Source organism: Heptranchias perlo, unplaced genomic scaffold, assembly GCF_035084215.1.
Source record: "Heptranchias perlo isolate sHepPer1 unplaced genomic scaffold, sHepPer1.hap1 HAP1_SCAFFOLD_64, whole genome shotgun sequence".
NCBI classification, from domain to species: Eukaryota; Metazoa; Chordata; class Chondrichthyes; order Hexanchiformes; family Hexanchidae; genus Heptranchias; species Heptranchias perlo.
The window spans coordinates 2,176,899-2,195,723 of NW_027139666.1; the positions used below are offsets into that span (position 1 = coordinate 2,176,899).

The 18,825-nt window shown below is 43.9% G+C and overlaps 1 protein-coding gene across 1 annotated transcript; it reads right to left on the bottom strand.

Moving 5' to 3' along the window:
• Nucleotides 1–651: 651 nt before the first annotated feature.
• On the bottom strand, nucleotides 652–16,416 carry LOC137317992 (osteoclast-associated immunoglobulin-like receptor). Its single transcript, XM_067980980.1, has 6 exons — nucleotides 16,314–16,416; nucleotides 9,830–9,862; nucleotides 6,180–6,491; nucleotides 4,722–5,021; nucleotides 1,595–1,894; nucleotides 652–745 (listed from the first exon to the last, which is right to left on the bottom strand). Exons 1-6 carry the CDS (start codon nucleotides 16,369–16,371, stop codon nucleotides 711–713), a joined length of 1,038 nt encoding a protein of 345 aa, XP_067837081.1. The 5' UTR covers nucleotides 16,372–16,416; the 3' UTR covers nucleotides 652–710.
• Between the last annotated feature and the right edge of the window lie 2,409 nt (nucleotides 16,417–18,825).

Below are 18,825 nucleotides of genomic sequence, written 5' to 3' on the forward strand. Positions count from 1 at the left end.
AACTCTTCCAATCAGATGCTTCCTCTTACCCTTACACATTACCACTGTTTCAATCCGCCCACCCACAACACACAGGCCACACACACTGGCAGCTATTCAACCATGACAGGCACATCATCCATACACACGTCTCGGTTTCTTGCAGGAGAAGGTGGCGCATGTCAAGAGACAGAAAGTGGCTGTGGCATATAGCCCCTCGAGCCTGTCCCACCATTCAATGAGATAATGGTGGGCATGTGACTTAACTCCATATACCCGGCTTAGCACCATATCCCTTAATACCCTTGGTTCACAGAAATCTATCAATCTCAGATTTAACATTTACAAGTGACCGAGCATCAACTGCGTCTGCAGAAGAACGTTCGAAATGTCACTCACGCTTTTTCACATAGAAACATTTCCTAACTTCACTGCTGCACGTCCTGGCTCTAAATGTCATGCTATGTTCCTGCATCCTAGTATTCAAGTGTAACAGACATCTAAAAACAGTTACCAATGTCTCAGCAGCCTGAAGCAATAATCCAACCACTAACCTGTAAATTCTGCATGGTCCCTTTAAATGGCGCCGGTGGGCGGCCCTCCAGGTACCATCAGACATGTTCAGATGGTCGGAGTTGAGTCTTTACGTTGAGCTGAGCGATCAGTCCCAAAATGGTGTCTATCACTTTAAATCACCGTTGCACACTGATTCAAGCCATTTTATTCCTACTTTACATGATTCCAGCGTTCGTTATCTGCGCCCGCGCTAACACATGCAACAAAATGGCATCAGGCGCACATCACGCCAGAAACGTGCATACGCATCCAAGACGCCATCTTGGATGTCGAAGAGGCCGTGTCGCGCCAAACTACTTTGGAATTTCCTCTTTGCGCTCCATTTAAGGGATCTCACCGGCAGTAAGGACGAAAATCTACCACAGCGTGCGATTATAATTCACTTCCTCTCATCCTGCCACATTTCATAAGGCGATTTGATTTGCATTTACTCTAGTCCCGCCTCTTTTAGAATACTTGAAGAACATCAGCCGTGACTCAGTGGGGAGCACTCTCACTTGTCTCTGAGTCAGAAGGTCATGGGTTCAAGTCCCCACTCCAGAGACTTGAGCCTAAAATCGAGGCTGATACTTGCAGTCCAGTAATGCGGGAGCGCTGCACTGCAGGAGGTGCTGTCTTTCGGATGAGAAGTTAAGCCTCCCAGGTGGACATAAAAGATCCCATGGCACTAATAGAAGAAGAGCAGGGGAGATCTCTCCGGTGTCCTCGGTCAATATTTATCCCTCCACCAACATCACTAACAGCAGATTATCTGGTGATGACCAAATTGCTGTTTGTGGGACCTTGCTGTGTGAAAATTGAGTGCAGCGTTTCTTACATTACATCAGTGACTCTATAAAGAAGAGGCGGGTTTGGGTCGGACACACGACTGATTTGATGCTCCAATGAAGTTCCCACCGATGGGGTTAGGTTAATATCTGGGCTTCTAAAATCTTTACTGACTGAAGAATGTCACACTGGGTAGAATATTCAGTTGCAAAGTTTACTTTGCTTGCAAGGCTCAGATATACATTTACATGATGTTGAACCTTTGACTTACCTTTCACAATTAAATGCACCGGGTCACTGCGGGGCGAGATATATTCTTTCTCCTTTACCGTTTTGACAAAGTCACAGGTGTAGTCCCCTCCGTCAGTTGGGTCGGGGTCTGTGATGTTGAAGATGATTGATCGTTCGGAGCCTGAGACTTCCCGTATATCAATGGGATTCTCGTTTCCTTGTCTGTAAAAGCGGGACCTGTCGGCGGAATAGCTGGCAGTGCAGTTAATCCGAACCCTCTCTCCCACTGTCACGACACCAGCGGCCGGGTCCATAGAGACTGTGGGCTTTGGCAGTTTATCTGTAATTAGTAGAATACATTGAGCAAATAAGAATTGTTTTGAATGTATCAAATCGATCGAGTAAAAAACACATTAGCCTAAGAGAGGGTGCAGAGTAGATTTACCAGAATGATACCAGGGATGATGGACTTCAGTTACGCGGAAAGATTGGGGAAGCTGGGACTGTTCTCCTTAGAGCAGAGAAGGTTGAGGAGAGATTTAATTGAGTTGTTCAGAATGATGAAGGGTTTTGATAGAATAGATGGGGAGAAACTGTTTCCACGGGCAGGAGGGTCGGTAACCAGAGGGCACAGATTGAAGATAATTGACAAAAGAACAAGAGGGCAGATGAGGAGACATTATCTTAGCAGCGAGTTGTTATCTTCTGGAATCCATTTCTAGAAAGGGCGGTGGAAGCAGATTCAATAATAACTTTCAAAAGAATATTGATATATACTTGAAATGGTAAAAAAAATGCAGGTTTCCAGCAAAGAGCAGCCGATTGGCAATAATTGGATATCTCCTTCAAAGAGCTGGCACAGGCATGATGGCTCTAATGGCCTCCTTCTGTGCTGTATGATTCTGTGTAAGGCTCTGTGTTAAGGGAAACGTCTCTCAAATAAATAGTGATGCAGGCTCTGTGTGAAGAGACACCTCTCGCAGTGAGATACAATGATAAAATCTCTGTGTAAAGGGACATATCTCTCAATAAGATGCTATGATACACTCTCTGTGTCAAGCGACAACTCTCTCAAGAGGAAAAGCGATACAGGCTCTGTGTGAAGTGATACCTCTCTCAAAAAAGATACAATGATACACTATGTGCGTGAAGGGACACCTCTCTCAAAGAGGTAAAGCGATACAGGCAATGTGTGAAGAGACATCTCTCCCAGTGAGATACAATGATACACTCTGTGTGTGAAGGGGCACCTCTCTCAGTTAGATACAGTGATCCAGACTCTCTCAATGAGATAGAGTGATCGAGGATAAGATAAGATTCATTTTGTCAAACACATTTTACACATTCTCCTGTCAGCTGGAATTCCCCGTGTACAATTACACACATCAGTCGCTGTCGCTACACACTAACAACAGTATTTAGATAAAATTCTTAACTGGCCACAAAGCTTTTAGGCGAGCCTCCCTTACCTGATAAATTTAACACACGTTGTCACTGGGTGGTGAATATGCCCAGCTGCTGATATTCTCGAAGTATTCTGAGTATTTACACCTATAGCTGTTGCTGCCTTTCTGCGTTAACCCTCCAGCATCCTTAGTTATCGCGGTATATTTCACACTGGCAGGTTTTCAACCATGACAGTCACATCATTCATACACACGTCCGGCTTTCTTGCAGGAGAAGGTGGTGCATATCAAGAGATATCAAGTGGCGGTGGCATTTAGCCCCTCGAGCCTGTTCCACCATTCAATGAGATCACGGTGGACCTGTGACTTAACTCCATATACCCGCCTTAGCCCCATATCCCTTAATACCCTTGATTCACGGAAATCTATCAATCTCAGATTTAACATTGACAAGTGAGCTAGCATCAACTGCGTCTGCAGAAGAACGTTCTAAATGTCACCCACCCTTCGCATATAGTAACAATCCCTAACTTCACTCCTCCACGTCCTGGCTCTAAATGTTAGGCTATGTTCCTGCATCCTAGTATTCAAGTGTAACAGACATCGAAAACAGTTACCAACGTGTCGGCAGCCAGAAGCAATAATCTAAACACTAACCTGTAAATTCTGCATGGTCCCTTTAAATGGCGCCGGTGTGTATGTGTGTGTGTGGGGGGGGGGGGGGGTGGGGGGGGAGCGTGGGTTCCTCCAGGTACTATTAGACACATTCAGATGATCGAAGTTGAGACTGTGCGTTGAGTTGAGCGATAAGTCCCAAAATGGTGTCTATCACTTGAAATCACCGTTGCACACTGATTGAAGCCATTTTATTCCTACTTTACATGATTCCAGCGTTCGTTATCTGCGCCCGCGCTAACTCATGTACCAAAATGGCATCTGGCGCACGTCACGACGGAAACGTGCATGCGCATCCAAGACGCCATCTTGGATGTCGAAGAGGCCGCGTCGCGCCAAACAACTTTGGAATTTCCTCTTTGCGCTCCATTTAAGGGATTTCACCGGCAGTAAGGACGAAAATCTACCACAGCGTGCGTTTATAATTCAGTTCCTCTCATCCTGCCACATTTCATAAGGCGATTTAATTTGCTTTTACTGTCGTCCCGCCTCTTTTAGAATACTTGAAGAACATCAGCTGTGACTCAGTGGGGAGCACTCTCACTAGCCTCTGAGTCAGAAGGTCATGGGTTCAAGTCCCAACTCCAGAGAATTGAGCCTATAATCTAGGCTGATACTTGCAGTCCAGTAATGCGGGAGCGCTGAACTGGAGGAGGTGCTGTCTTTCGGATGAGACGTTAAACCTCCCAGGTGGACATAAAAGATCCCATGGCACTAATAGAAGAAGAGCAGGGGAGATCTCTCCGGTGTCCTCGGTCAATATTTATCCCTCCACCAACTTCACTAACAGCAGATTATCTGGTGATGACCAAATTGCTGCTTGTGGGACCTTGCTGTGTGCAAATTGGCTGCAGTGTTTCTTACATTACGTTATTGACTATACACAGAAGAGGCGGGTTCGGGTCGGACACACGCCTCATTTGATGCTCCAATGAAGTTCCCACCGATGGAGTTAGGTTAAAATCTGGGCTTCTAAAATCTTTACTGACTGAAGAATGTCACACTGGGTAGAATATTCAGTTACAAAGTTTACTTTGCTTGCAAGGCTCACATATACATTTACATGATGTTAAACCTATGACTCACCTTTCACAGTTAAATGCACCGGGTCACTGCGGGGCGAGATATATTCTTTCTCCTTTACCGTTTTCACAAAGTCACAGATGTAGGCTCCTCCGTCAGTTGGGTCGGGGTCTGTGATGTTGAAGATGATTGATCGTTCAGAGCCTGAGACATCCCGTGTATCAATGGGATTCGTGTCACCTTGTCTGTACAAGCGGGACCTGTCGGCGGAATAGTTGGCAGTGCAGTTAATCCGAACCCTCTCCCCCACTGTCACGACACCAGCGGCCGGATCCATAGAGACTGTGGGCTTTGGCAGTTTATCTGTAATTAATAGAATACATCGAGCAAATAAGAACTGTTTTGAATATGTCAAATCGATCGAGGAAAAACACATTAGCCTTAGAGAGTGTGCAGAGGAGATTGACCAGAATGACACCAGGGGTGAGGGACTTCAGATACGCGGAGTGATTGGAGAAGCTGGGACTGTTCTCCTTAGAGCAGGGAAGGTTGAGGAGAGATTTAATTGAGGTGTTCAAAATGATGAAGTGTTTTGATGGAATAGATGTGGAGAAACTGTTTCCACGGGCAGAAGGGTCGGTAACCAAAGGGCACAGATTGAAGATAATTGACAAAAGAACAAGAGGGGAGATGAGGAGACATTATCTTAGGCAGCGAGTTGTTATCTTCTGGAATCCATTTCCTGAAAGGGCGGTGGAAGCAGATTCAATAATAACTTTCAAATTATATTGATTTATACTTGAAAAGGAAATATTTGCAGGATACCGGGCAAAGAGCAACAGAGTGGGAATAATTGGATAGCTCTTTCAAAGAGCTAGCACAGGCTTGATGGCCCGAATGCTGTATGTTTCTGTGTAAGGCTCTGTGATAAAGGACACGTATCTCAAATAAATAGTGATACAGGCTCTGTGTGAAGAGACACCTCTACCAGTGAGATACAACGATACAATCTCTATGTAAAGGGAAACCTCTCTCAAAGAGGAAATGCGATGCAGGCTCTGTGTCAAGGGACACCTCTCTCAATATGATAAGATGATACACTATGTTTGAAGGGGCACCTCTCGCAAAGAGGTAAAGCGATACAGGCAATGTGTGAAGAGACATCTCTCCTAGTGAGATACAATGATACACTCTGTGTGTGAAGGGACATCTCTCTCAAAGAGGTAGAGCGATACAGGCTCTGTGGGAAGAGACATCTCTCCCAGTGAGATACAATGATACACTCTCTTTGTGAAGGGACACCTCTCTCAGTAACATACAATGTTCTAGACCCTCTCAATGAGATGGAGTGATCGTGGATAAGATAACATTCGTTTTGTTAAACAAATTTTACACATCGTCCTGTCAGCTGGAATTCGCCGTTTACAATTACACACCGCAGTTGCTGTCGCTGCACACTAACAACAATATTTAGATAAAAGTCTTAACTGACCACAAAGATTTTTGGCGAGCCTCCCTTACCTGTTAAATTTAACCACACGTTGTCACTGGGTGGTGAATATGCCCAGCTGCTGTTATTCTCGAAGTATTTTTTGTATTTACACCTGTAGCTGATGCTGCCTTTCACCTTTAACCCTCCATCATATTTTGTTTTAGCGGTATCGTTAACTTCATTGAAATATGCAAACATTTTGTTTTTTGTTTTTTCGTTATTTCTGTAGAAATCAACAATGCATTTGCTGTGAGCGAAGTGACAGGTGAGTGAAACTTCTTCTCCCAGTAGAATTACACTCCATGCTGGATCCATCGACAGGGTCGGTTTGACGAAGGAAACTGAAGAATAAAAAGGATTTCATTCATGGGAAGTTTGGTGCAATCATTCTGATTCAGGCCTCATATTGTGTCGCCTCAGCTGCCTTTACATTCTTCTTCGCGTTTGTTTAACTCTAATTTTAACCTAACCAACCAGGGCGTGTAATAGACGAGATCGGGTCGGACGCCCGTTTTACACCCTGCGCGATTTTTACTCTACATTGACTTCAATAGAAGAGTAAAATCGGACAGTCCGTAAAATCGGAGTTGGACTCAATTCTCACCGGCCCGTTATGTTAAAATGACCCCTCTCTCAGTGAGATACAGTGTGTACAGGCACCTCTCTCAAAGAGATACAGTGATACAGGCTCTGTATGAAGAGACTCTTCTCTCAAAGAGATACAGTGATGCAGGCTCTGTATGAAGAGCCACCTCTCTCAAAGAGATACTGTGATACAGGCTCTGTGTGAAGGGACAATTCTCCCTGTATCAAATCAGTTGCACGGCGCTGCTGCCTGTTTGCCTCTCACATGGGATTAATTTTAACCTAACCCGCCTGGCGGGAAAACCACAGGATCGGGTGGAACGCCAGTTTAACACCCTGCCCTTTATTATTTTCCATGACTCGAGCGGGGCGCACAACCAGCTTTGTGCCCGATCCAGTCAGTTTCTCGACAGGCGGATTAGGTTAAAATTAGCCCTTAAGATCCATCCGCCGCTGGGATAAGTTTCTGATTTCATTGTTTCTGAGACAGTAACAGTGCAGCCTGGACCCAGTACTGTACCCTACAGGCTTCCAGGAAATAGATTGAGGGGCTTAGATGGCAACATTACAAGGCAGATCTCAGTCAAAACTAGTAGGTCAACACAATCCCACAATCATCCACACGGATGAGAAGGGCCTTGTTGGCGAGTGAACCGATATTCTGGATGTAAATGAGAAGGAGTGGTGATCGATCCACTGAAGAGTCTAAGCGGGTAGTGGAGTCGGGGTGGGGGGGAGCGGTAAGTGAGACGGGAAGGACGTTTGTGAGGTTAACTCTCAGCGGGAGCGGTGGGTGGGAAGATCAGCAATAGAAGAGGACGGGGCGATGGTATTGGTGATGCTGTTCGTAAGTTACGATTGACAGAGCTCTCAACGGGACGTTTGGAGAATGCCAAGAGCGGCACAGAGGGCAGCTGTGGACTTACTCACGAGGAATTCAAGCCTGTGAGAGCAAAAGAGTAGGAAGGCCTAGGAGCAGTGATGTATTGAGTTACTGGCGTTGGGGAGGGGTGGAATACACAAGAGGGAAATAAAGACCACGGAGAAGCAGGAAAGGGATCTGGGGGAGATGAGAGATTTATCATTCAAATCATCCAGGCAATGCTTGGCTCTTGCCAAATGTGATTTGAATTGCTTACAATACGAAACACAGGTTAGATCAAAAGAAGTGATGTTGCCATTCAGTCGAGCATTTGTCCGCGAAAGTGCATGGAATTCGAGGCAAACTATTGAGATGGGTAGGGCATTGGTTAAAAGGTAGGAGACAGAGAGGAGGGATAATGGCTAAATGCACCGATTGGTAGGACGTGACTAGTAGTGCCTTCCGGGGATCTGGACTGGTGCCTCAGCTTTTCACTATATTTACCAATGACTTTTATGAAGGAATTGGTAATTCGTATTAGAGTAGTATATCCAGGTTGGCTGACGAAATTAAGTTGTGTAGGAGGGAGCAGAAATTTGGAAAGGGAAATTGATAGATTCAGTGAGTGGGCAAATCTGTGGCAGATGGAGTTCAATATGGGGGAATGTGAAGCCATCCACTTTGACCGAAGACAGATAGATTAGTGTGTTTTCCAAATAGTGAGAAGCAAGGAACTGTGGAGGGCTGGAGAGATTTCGGAGTTCATAAGCGGAAATCACTAAAAACTAGAGGACAGGTACAAAACACAATTTAAAAGGTTAATTGAATGATAGCATTTATCTCAAGGGTGCAGGATTACAAAGGAGTGGAACTTATGCTATAGTTGTATAATGCTCTGGATAGACCGCATCTGGAGTATTGCGTTAAATTCTGAAAACTCCGCCTCTGGGAGCATATATTCGCCTTGAAGGGGTTACAGTGTAAATTCACGAGAATGATACGTGGGATAAAAGGGTTCAATTATGAGGACAGGTTTTATGGACCAGGCTGAGTGTAAAAGATTAAGTGGTGATCAAATTGAGGTGTTTAAAACGATTAAAGTATTTGATTGGGTAGATCAGGAGTGTGATGGAATACACTCCACTTGCCTGGATGAGTGCAGCTATAACAACACTCAAGAAGCTCGACATCATTCAGGACAAAGCAACTCGCTTGATTGGCACCCCATCCACCACTCTAAACATTCATTCCCTTCACCATCAGCGCAACGTGATTGCAGTGTGTACCATCCACAGGATGCACTGCAGCAACTCGCCAAGGCTTCTTCGACAGCACCTCCCAAACCCGCGACCTCTACCACCAAGAATGACGAGGGCAGCAGGCACATGGGAACAACACCACCTGCACTTTCCCCTCCAAGTCAAACGCCATCCCGACTTGGAAATATATCGCCGTTCCTTCATCGTCGCTGGGTCAAAATCCTGGAACTCCCTTCCTAACAGCACTGTGGGAAAACCTTCACCACAAGGACTGCAGCAGTTCAAGAAGGCGGCTCACCACCACCTTCTCAAGGGCAATTAGGGATGGGCAATAAATGCCGGCCCCGCCAGTGACGCCCACATCCCATGAACGTATAAAAAAAATAGAGTGTGACGATTTACTCTGCTGGGGGGAGTCCAGAACAAGGGGGCATAACTTTAAAATTAGAGCTAGGCCGTTCAGGGGTGAAGTCAGGCAGCAATTCTTCACACAAAGGGGAGTGGAAATCTGGGACTCTCTCCCCCCAAAAATTGTTAAGGCTGGCTGTCAATTGAAATTTCAAAACCGAGAGTAATAGATTTTTGTTAAGCAAAGGTATTAAGGGATACGGAACCAAGGTGGGTAAATGGAGTTAAGATACAGTCAGCCATGATCTAATTGAATGGAGGAATAGGCCCGTGGGGCTGAATGATCTATTCCTGTTCCTGTGTTCTCATATTCCACCTGGAGTGCTTTGGTGTAGTTTTGAATCCCACGACAGAGAAAGAGTATGGATGCACTGTCAGAAAACCGGACATATCCCATAGTGCCTTCGCAATGAGAGCTGCTGAGATGCAGATCTGTATTATTGCTACCAATGACACAACACAATTGGTTACAGCAACTAACTTAACATACATAAAAACAAAACTCAATGATTCAGCTGTATAGAACATTCAATTTCATTACTTTAGAGAAAACGTCAACACTAACCTTGAGAAACGCTCCGCCGAGCCCCAAAAATCACTAAAATGAGAAAATATGAATTAGTTATACCTCAAACAGTACCTTCAGAGGATCAATGTAAAGACTGATTTTTGTGCATTGTGTTATGGATATTTCTCAGTGTGATTGAATTGGTGGCATTCTGGCCCATTTTGATTCAACTCCAACTTCAGAACTTGTGCAGTTAATCAGGCAGAAATGCAGAGTTTTGCAGATTTCCATTAACATTTGTGTGAAAAAGTACTTCCTGCTTTCACTCCAAATCGTCTAACTCTAATTTTTTGATTGAGCCCCCTTGTTCTACATTCCACCACAATAACTGAATAAATTCTATCGAGATGTCCATTTGTAAATAATTCCAATAATCTATGGCCGGTATGAAAAGATGCCTGATGGTACAAAACAGCGTGAAAATTTATTCAAAATGCAAAAAGGTCAATTTTGTTACTGAGTGAAACCGTCACTGAAAGAAAAGGAATGCAGCTGGGTGGATTGTGTGGGTAAACACTGTGCATCTTTACAGATCGCATGGTATTACAGTCAACTCTAGCATGCTGAAGGAGGACGTGGAGTCCAAATAATGAGAAGTGAATGGTGTTAGAATCCACTGGAAACCGGTACTTTTACAGACACTTAACTCACTGTCACGAATATCACAATGTGAGTGTCATCGCTTTCGAAGGCAGACTAATTAAAAATAATTTGAAAATATTGTGTGGTATATTTTGGTTGGTGGAATAAGAAGGTCACACATTCCTGAGAGTCTAAATGGGATAGAGGGACAAACGGATCTTGGGATCATATTAGCAAATTATTAAAAGTAACGCAGGTGAACAAAGCCATAAAATGAAAACACTGCACTCGAGTTCATTTCAAGAGGAATGGAACTGAAAAGCAGACAAGTTGTGTTAAACTTATATAGAAACTTGGTTAGACCACACTTAGAATACTGTGAACAGTTCTTGTATCTATATTATAAAAAGGATGCAGAGGCACTGGAGAAGGTGCAAAAATTATCAACAAGAATAACAACAGAACTGAGTGGTTTTACGTATCAGGAAAGATTGAACAGGCTGGGGATCTTTTCTCTAAAAGAGAGAAGGCTGAGAGGTGACTTGAAAGAGGTCTTTAAAATTATGAAAGGGCTTGACAGGGTAGATAGAGAGAAGAACGTTTCCAGTTGTGAGAGAGTCCAAATCCAGGGGCCATAAATATAAATATTCACCAATAATTCCAATTGGGACTACGCAGAGAGTGGTTAGAATGTGGAATTCGCTACCACATGGAGTAGTTGAGACGAGTAGTATAGATGCCGTTAAGGGGAACCTCGATAGGTACATGAGAGATAAAGGTGGAGAAGGATATGCTGATAGGGTTAGGTGATGTCGGATGGGGCGAGACTCGCGTGGAGCATGAATGCCGGCACAGACTAGTTACGACGAATGGCCTGTTTCCATACTGTAAATTCGATATAATCCGATGTAACATCAGGTTGAAGTTAGCAGTGAGAGCAAATGCATAAAACGGAAAACTGAGGTTAAACATATTGAAAGTAAATTCACTGTGTTAACCTTTCTGATATGCTTTCAACGGAAAGTTAATTTCAAATCATTATTTAATTCTTGGGCATTGATTTATTAATAAAATTCAATTCAAGTCACATAAAATACATAGAAATATATAATATTGCAACTAAAATCTCCCATGCCATAAATAAGGAGATGTATTTCGGCACAACGCTCAAACAGAATGGGAGAAAACCGAGGAAACAAACAGTCTCACGGCAGTTTTGCAAGAGGAGCACAGTACCTAAGGAAACTGACCATTCACAATTTCAGCTGGATTGGGGCCCGGAATGGAAGTTGGGTAGTCAGCTGTTTATTCCGAATAAGGTCAAGGGAGCAGGAGATGAGTCTAATGGGCAAGCTCAGCTCGGAAAGTACATGTATGGAGATCGGAAGGAAACTAGAAAAAGGATCAGGATCAGGGCTGGGTGATGGGGGGTGGGGGCTTAGGAGAGGTTGGGCGTGGTGATATTGGGAATTTTGGGATTTAGCAGCGGCATCTGAATGGTAGGTCTTAATCTTAGTGACTTCAGTTACGTGGAGAGACTAGAGAAACTGGAATTGTTCTCCTTAGAGCAGAGAAGGTTACAGGGAGATTCAGTTGGGGTGTTCAAAATTATGAGGGGTTTTGATCGAGTAGGGAGAAACTGTTTCCACTGGCAGGAGGGTCGGATACCAAAGGATACAGATTAAGTTAATTGGCAAAAGAACCAGAGGAGATGAGGATAAATTTTGTTATGCCACAAGTTGTTATGATCTGAAATGGTGGTGGAAGCAGATTCAATAGTAACTTTCAAAAGGGAATTGGATAGAAATTTGAAAAGTGAAAAAAATGTAGATGGTGAAAGAACAGGAGAATGGGGTTAATTTGATAGCTCATTTAAAAGCTGGCATATGCATGAGGAGCCGAATGGCCTTCCTCTGTGCTGTAAGACTTCATGAAGTTCACGAGGTCCTCGTATTTGTTGTTGGAGGTGAATGTGGAGAGGGCTGGGCAAGAGATTTATGGAGATTGTTTGTAGTGGACAAAAGAAGCTGGAGCTTATCTTTGGTCCCCAGGGTAATCCTGGAGTAGCAGGCGGTTTTCAGAGAGGACATTGTGCTTGTTCTAGTTCTGGGTCAGCCATACCTGGTGATGGATGGCTAAACCAGTTGTGATCCAGATTTGCTGAAGGCTGCACTCCTTGGAATTAAACCAGCAGGTGCGATCAGGATGGAAGAGAGTAAAGGTTTTACTAGGGGCAAGGGCATCAACAGTTGGGGAATGGGAGTGGTTGAGAAATTACGCAGCCGCAGAAGTATGATGACAAATGGCGGGTCAAAGTCTCGGCAAAAGTGAGTGTGGCAGTGTTTATTCCAAAGTTGGAACGCAGAAGTAATTTGATTTGAAGTAATTAAGGAGATTTGGGTTATGATGGTTGCAAGGAAGTGACCGAGGCATTGGCCGTGTACAACTCTGGGCACCACAGTTTAGGAAGGATGTCAAGGTCTTGGAGATTGTAAATAGGAGATTTACCCGGATGATACCAGGGATGAGCGACTTTAGTTATGTGGAGAGTTTGGAGAAGCTGGGGTTGTTCTCCTTAGAGCAGGTAAATGTAAAGACAGATCTAATAGAGGTATTCAAAATAATGAAGGGCTTTGATAGAGCAAGTGGAGTGAAATTGTTTCCGCTGGCAAGTGGTCTGTAACCAGAGATCACAGATTTCAAATAATTGGCAAAAGAACTAGAGGGAAATGAGGAGAATATTTTACATAAAGAGGTTTGCGAAGATCTGGAACACACTACCTGAAAGGGTGATGGAAGCAGATTCCATCGGAACTTTCAAAGGGCAATTGGACATGTACTTGAAGGGGACTAATTTGCAGGGGTATGGAGAAAATAATTGGTGTGTGTTACTAATTTGGATAGCTTGTTCAAGGAGCCAGCATAGACTCGACGGGCCGAAAAGCCTCCTTCTACGTTGTAAGAATCTATGATTCTATGATTCTTGTCAACTTGAAATTTTAGTAAGCGGAGAGAAGGATATTGGCAGAGCTCAGGAGGACACATGGCAGATGACATTTAATGTAGAGAAGTGTGAAGTGATGTATTTTGGAAAGAAGAGTGCGAGGAGGCAATATAACCTAAATGATCAAATTGCATATTGGATGCAGGAACATAGAGACCTGGGATACAAATACACAAATCTTTGAAGGTGGTAGTTGGAGATTAAAAGGTAAATGCCGACCCTCCTGCCAGTGGAAACAGTCTCTCCCCCAACTACGCGATTAAAACCTTACATTATTTTTTTCTGAGCAACGGGCACCAGCAGCACTGTGTTTATTTCAGGACATTAGTCTCCACACACTGTGCAGATCCTTATCTGTGATATGGTGAACTCCAGCATACTTAAGGAGGAGGTGGCGTCTCAATAATTAGTACAGAATAGTGTTTGAACTGACTGGGAACCGATACTTATACAATAGCGGTGCAGTAGCACACTGATTATCAGGCATTTATTTCAGACTAAAATTGAATTGAATTCACTTGAAATAGATAGAGATGTTTAATATTACACCTAATATCACCTCATTGTTTCAAATGTTACAATTCGGGTGAACGGTGTGGAAGGAGGATGTAAATTGAACAAGAATAAGTAAAGAATCTGAAAATATTGAAGGCAGAATTTAACAGTGACATCAAATACTTAGAACGGAAACCAATGGTTTCAGCTCAGAAGCGCTTCACCTCGGACAAAGAGGAAGTTTAACCGCTGACAGTAAGGACAGTCAGCAGAACAAAAATGTGCTTAAACACACTGAATGAAAATTCATTGTGCCAATCTTTCTGATTTTCTTCCAACCGATGGTTATATTCATTAATTCTTTGAAAGCAACCAATATTAGAGGTGCAGTAAAATATATATTCACTGACATTCATTTATTAATAAAATACAATTCAAGACACCTAAAATAAATAAAAATATTTAATATTGCAACGAACATCTCCGAAGCTATAATTAAGGGGATCTATTTAGGGACAACACTCAAATAAAATGGGAACCCCTGACAGAAATAACAGTGTAGCAGACCAAGAATGTGTTGAAATATATTGAATGAAAATACATTGTGGCAATCTTTCTGATAGGCTTTTAACCGAATAATTAATTAATTCTTTGAAAACCACCTCTAATAGTGGTGCAGTAGCACACTGATCATCAGGCATTCATTTATGAATAAAATTGAATTGAGTTCACTTGAAATAGATGGAGATGTTTAATGTTACACCTAATATCACCTAAGTTAGCAATAAGGGGACATATTAGATGGTACGCCATTGTTCTCCATTTCACCACCATAACTAAATAAGGTCTGTCGAGAGCTGTAAATTTGTAATTAATTCCAATAATCCATGGTAATTATGAATAGGTGCCCTTGGGTCTAATTACACAATAGCGCATGAAAAGTTGGAGATAAGGGGTTAATGCTGAGCCCAACTTGCAGCTGCAGCACTCTGTTTATTGTGGAACATTAGTCTCCACCAACTGTGTAGATCTCTATCTTCGTGACATGGTTAATTCTAGCACACTGAAGGAGGAAGTGGAGTTAAAATAAATTCCCAGAGCTGAATGCGCCTGAATTGTTCACCAGAAACATTTAGTTGTACAGACAGTACACACACGCTCATAAATATCACACACCCACTAAAATCGAGATGCAAGACGGAATAGAGAATGAAAAATAAGCAAGCAAACTGAAAATGGCCAGTACTGAAGAGAACAGCAAGAGCAGTTGGCTTCATGGCGGAAGACAGCGGTTTCAACTCAGAGGAGGGTTAGTTCAAAGAAAGAGGAACTTAACCTCTGACAAAAGGAACAATGTCTCAGCACCAACGGAATAGCTAAAAATATATTTACTAAATTATCCACTGAATGTGTTAAAATGTTTCTTCTCCGCTTTTTCTCTCTATCTCCCCCAAAGAAGTGTATTCACGAAGGGAGTTGCTCAGGACCGCCCTCCAATACCCCACCGCATTATCTGCTCATGTCTGAGTGCAGGGGTTGATTGACCTGAGGTCAGCCGTGGTGACCCCTGAAGAAATTGCACCTTCCGAACGCGCATGCTCACTTCCAAGCATGGAACATATAGTATCATAGAATCAGAGAATCAGAGAAGGTTACTGCACGGCAGGAGGTCATTCGGCCCATCGAGTCCGCGCCGCATCGATGCATGAGCAATCCAGCTAGTCCCACTGCCCCGCCAGAAATAGCAGGGCTCGTCCGAGATGCAATAAGATGCGAGAAGGCGACACTTGGCCGATATTTCATTCAATGGCTTTGGGGCACTGAGCCCAATGGTGTCGCCGCAACCACTCATCCCCCTCCCCCCGCCCCTTGATAGAGATCAGCAAACTCAGTGGATGTTGATCTTTGAATTTTCCTTTCATATCAATCTTACTCCTACACTGTAGACAGTAACTGGGCAATCGGCAGACCAATATCATCCCTTTTCACCCCGTCTCAAGGCGCCTCACAGGAGCAATATCAAACAAAATGTGACACCGAGCCGCTAAATTAGATATTAGGTCCGATGACCAACAGTTGGTCAAAGCTGTAGGAGTTAACAGACAGATTCTCAGAGATTCAATTGTCAAAGACAAACTGGATGCGAGATACTTTAATACCGAAATTAAGAGAGATTGTCCCCTCAACGTTACACTCCCCTCACCGTTACCCGCAGAGAATTCAACACAAGCAAGCAATCGCTCTGAATGCTTTCCAATGTCGAAGGTTCCACACAAAATTATGAGTTGCATTAATCCACTGAGATACCGGAGATCGGACACCGCCGGGTTCAGTCTCACTCTCCCGCTTACAGTTGCCCACTCAGACCGGGAATTGGTATAAAATTGTTTCACGACTCACCAAAGAGCAGTAAAAAGACGGTTGTATCCATTTTCGAAGAAGTGCTACTTTGAGACATGAGAGCTGTAAGGAACGGTGACTGAATCACTTGATCCACCTCACAGAAGGACAAACCCGGAAGGGTTGAGAGACTGAGAGCGGATACAGAGGCTGGGTGGAAATGAGTTGGTCCCCACAATTAAAGCTACAACACCGAGTTTTGCACAACCTGAAATAAGATGTGGTTTGGAACATTGCAATGATCTAACATGGCAGCCTTTGACTATTAGACGGTGATCACAGGATGAAGGGGTTAGAATGGATCGTGTACCCAGAACAACACCGTAAATCATTTGTGTTCAGTTAGAACGTTTGCTCTCATCATGGTCAGGATCTCTATTACTGGGAAGGGACCGTGACCCACTTCAGGCACTCGGTGTCAGCATCAAGCACCCAAAATTCAGGCGAAGGACAGCAAAATGTAACAACAAAGTGCCTCAACCCAAACCTCAGAAGAGCTATTGCATCGATCAATGCTTTTCTATTTCCCAAAACAGCCCTCCCGTGGGCTCGTTTAGTGAGGTGTTGTCCGCATTGCATTACAGACGGTTAAAAATAAAACTGTAACATCCAAACCAGCGAGCAATTTAGTTCCACGGAAGTCTGGTATAATGAATGTAGATGGAAATGTTCAATGTGACTCTGATATTGAGTTGCTTTATTCTCTCATATCGCCCGAGTAACGACTGTGAGAAAGAAAATACCACCTCCAGCTTTCTCCACCCGCCAAATTCAAACCGTTTATCGATAATGGAACCGAAATACAGCGCTCCGCACAAACCCTTACAGACTCGGGCTTCATATTCAAGGATTCCCAGAATCCCGGAGCTTTTAAATAAACCCCGATACAATTAACAATCAGTAATATTCCTGCATAAATACAATCCCTTCCATAACAAATTATCCCGCCTCCTTCCATTTCAGTCCCAGAACAGATTCTATCTCCCCACACATCCCCTCCCAGACCGGTTCAGCAGTTCACAAACACTTTATTCCAGCTGATTTGGAGAGTCTCATGTGTTGGAGTTTGAATTATGACGCGGATTTTCTTTGCCATTGTTACCGTCTCACAGGGACTCTCGCCCTGAATCTGTGAAAAGATTATGACCATGAACTGGGACGAGCCGAAAACATCCCGAGGTACAGTGAGGCCCTGAAATTCCATTCTCCCTGTTTTATATCGGAGAGTATCCCACCTTCATGTCCAGCAATAGAGAGCGAGAGAGAGACAAACACACTGTCAGTCTTAGACTTTCTATCAGTGTGTTCCTATCAGGCTCAATTGCAGTATCCCACCTTGATACACAGCACCAGAGAGTGAGAGCGGGCGATCGACACGTTGAGAGGGAGACCGTGGAGACCCAGTGACAGACAGACATACACAGTGTCAGTTTAAAACTGACTTGCAAAGTTCAGTTTCATCCAGAAGATCCCGTTGGAGAGACAGACGATGCTATCTCATCTCTCACTGATATTGTACCAGAGGCAAACACACCATTAATCCCACACTCAGTGACAGTGTAGAGAGTGACAAAAACAATGGGCCACATTTAACCCTCTCTTGCCTGTTGTACCATCTGCAGTTTTGCAGCTCAGGGCCGTTCGGTGTTCCTCTCAGTGACCGTGAGTTTCACTCCGATTAAATTAATCTGGGACTGTTGCTGTCGGATATTAATCCTACACGGTCCCAACAAACACACCGACTCACTCTTTCCTCCCATGCTTCTCCAGGATTGGTTTGAGAAATCCTCCCTCCAGTTTCTTCCTCTCCCGTCAGTTTTATCGGCAAGAGTCCAAGAATGAACAGAATCGATTGTCTAATTTCACAGCCGCCCACTTTAACTCTGAAATACTCATTACCATCAAAAGATACCGAGAGAAACAACAGGGATGGAAACATCTCGTTTAATAGTTAGAGATTGTGAAGTCAGTCTGGATTCCAGCGTTAGGCACTGGTGGAATCCCATCTGTTTCCCATTCTGGTGCCTGTTCCTGCACTGCCTGTGGACCCCATTCCCTCTGACCTTTCCCCAAGACCCACTTCCTTTTCTCAGACTCTGAAAAATTCCAATTGGGGAAAGTTTCCATCGATTTTTGTTTTGGGGATTAAACCAGATATCTGCGCATGCGTGGCTCAGCCCCGCCCCCAGCCCGGATTGTTGGAGTGCAGAAGAGCGCATGCGCGCTCCCCTCCCCCAGCTCGGCCTGTGGGCGCCATTCGCTCAGTGAGCGGAAGAAGATGGTTGAAAACAGCCGGGAATGTTTATAAGTGTGGAATTAACTCTGCAACTGTCAGTCTCTGTTACTGCACATGAGTGTGGAATTTATTCTGTGTATGTCTGTGTGTGGAGCTGTGTGTGAGTGTGGGATTTATTCTGTATCTGTCAGTCTCTGGTACTGTTTTTGAGAGTACGGTTTATTCTGTGTCTGTCTATGGTACTGTATATGAGTGTGGATTTAATTCTGTATCTGA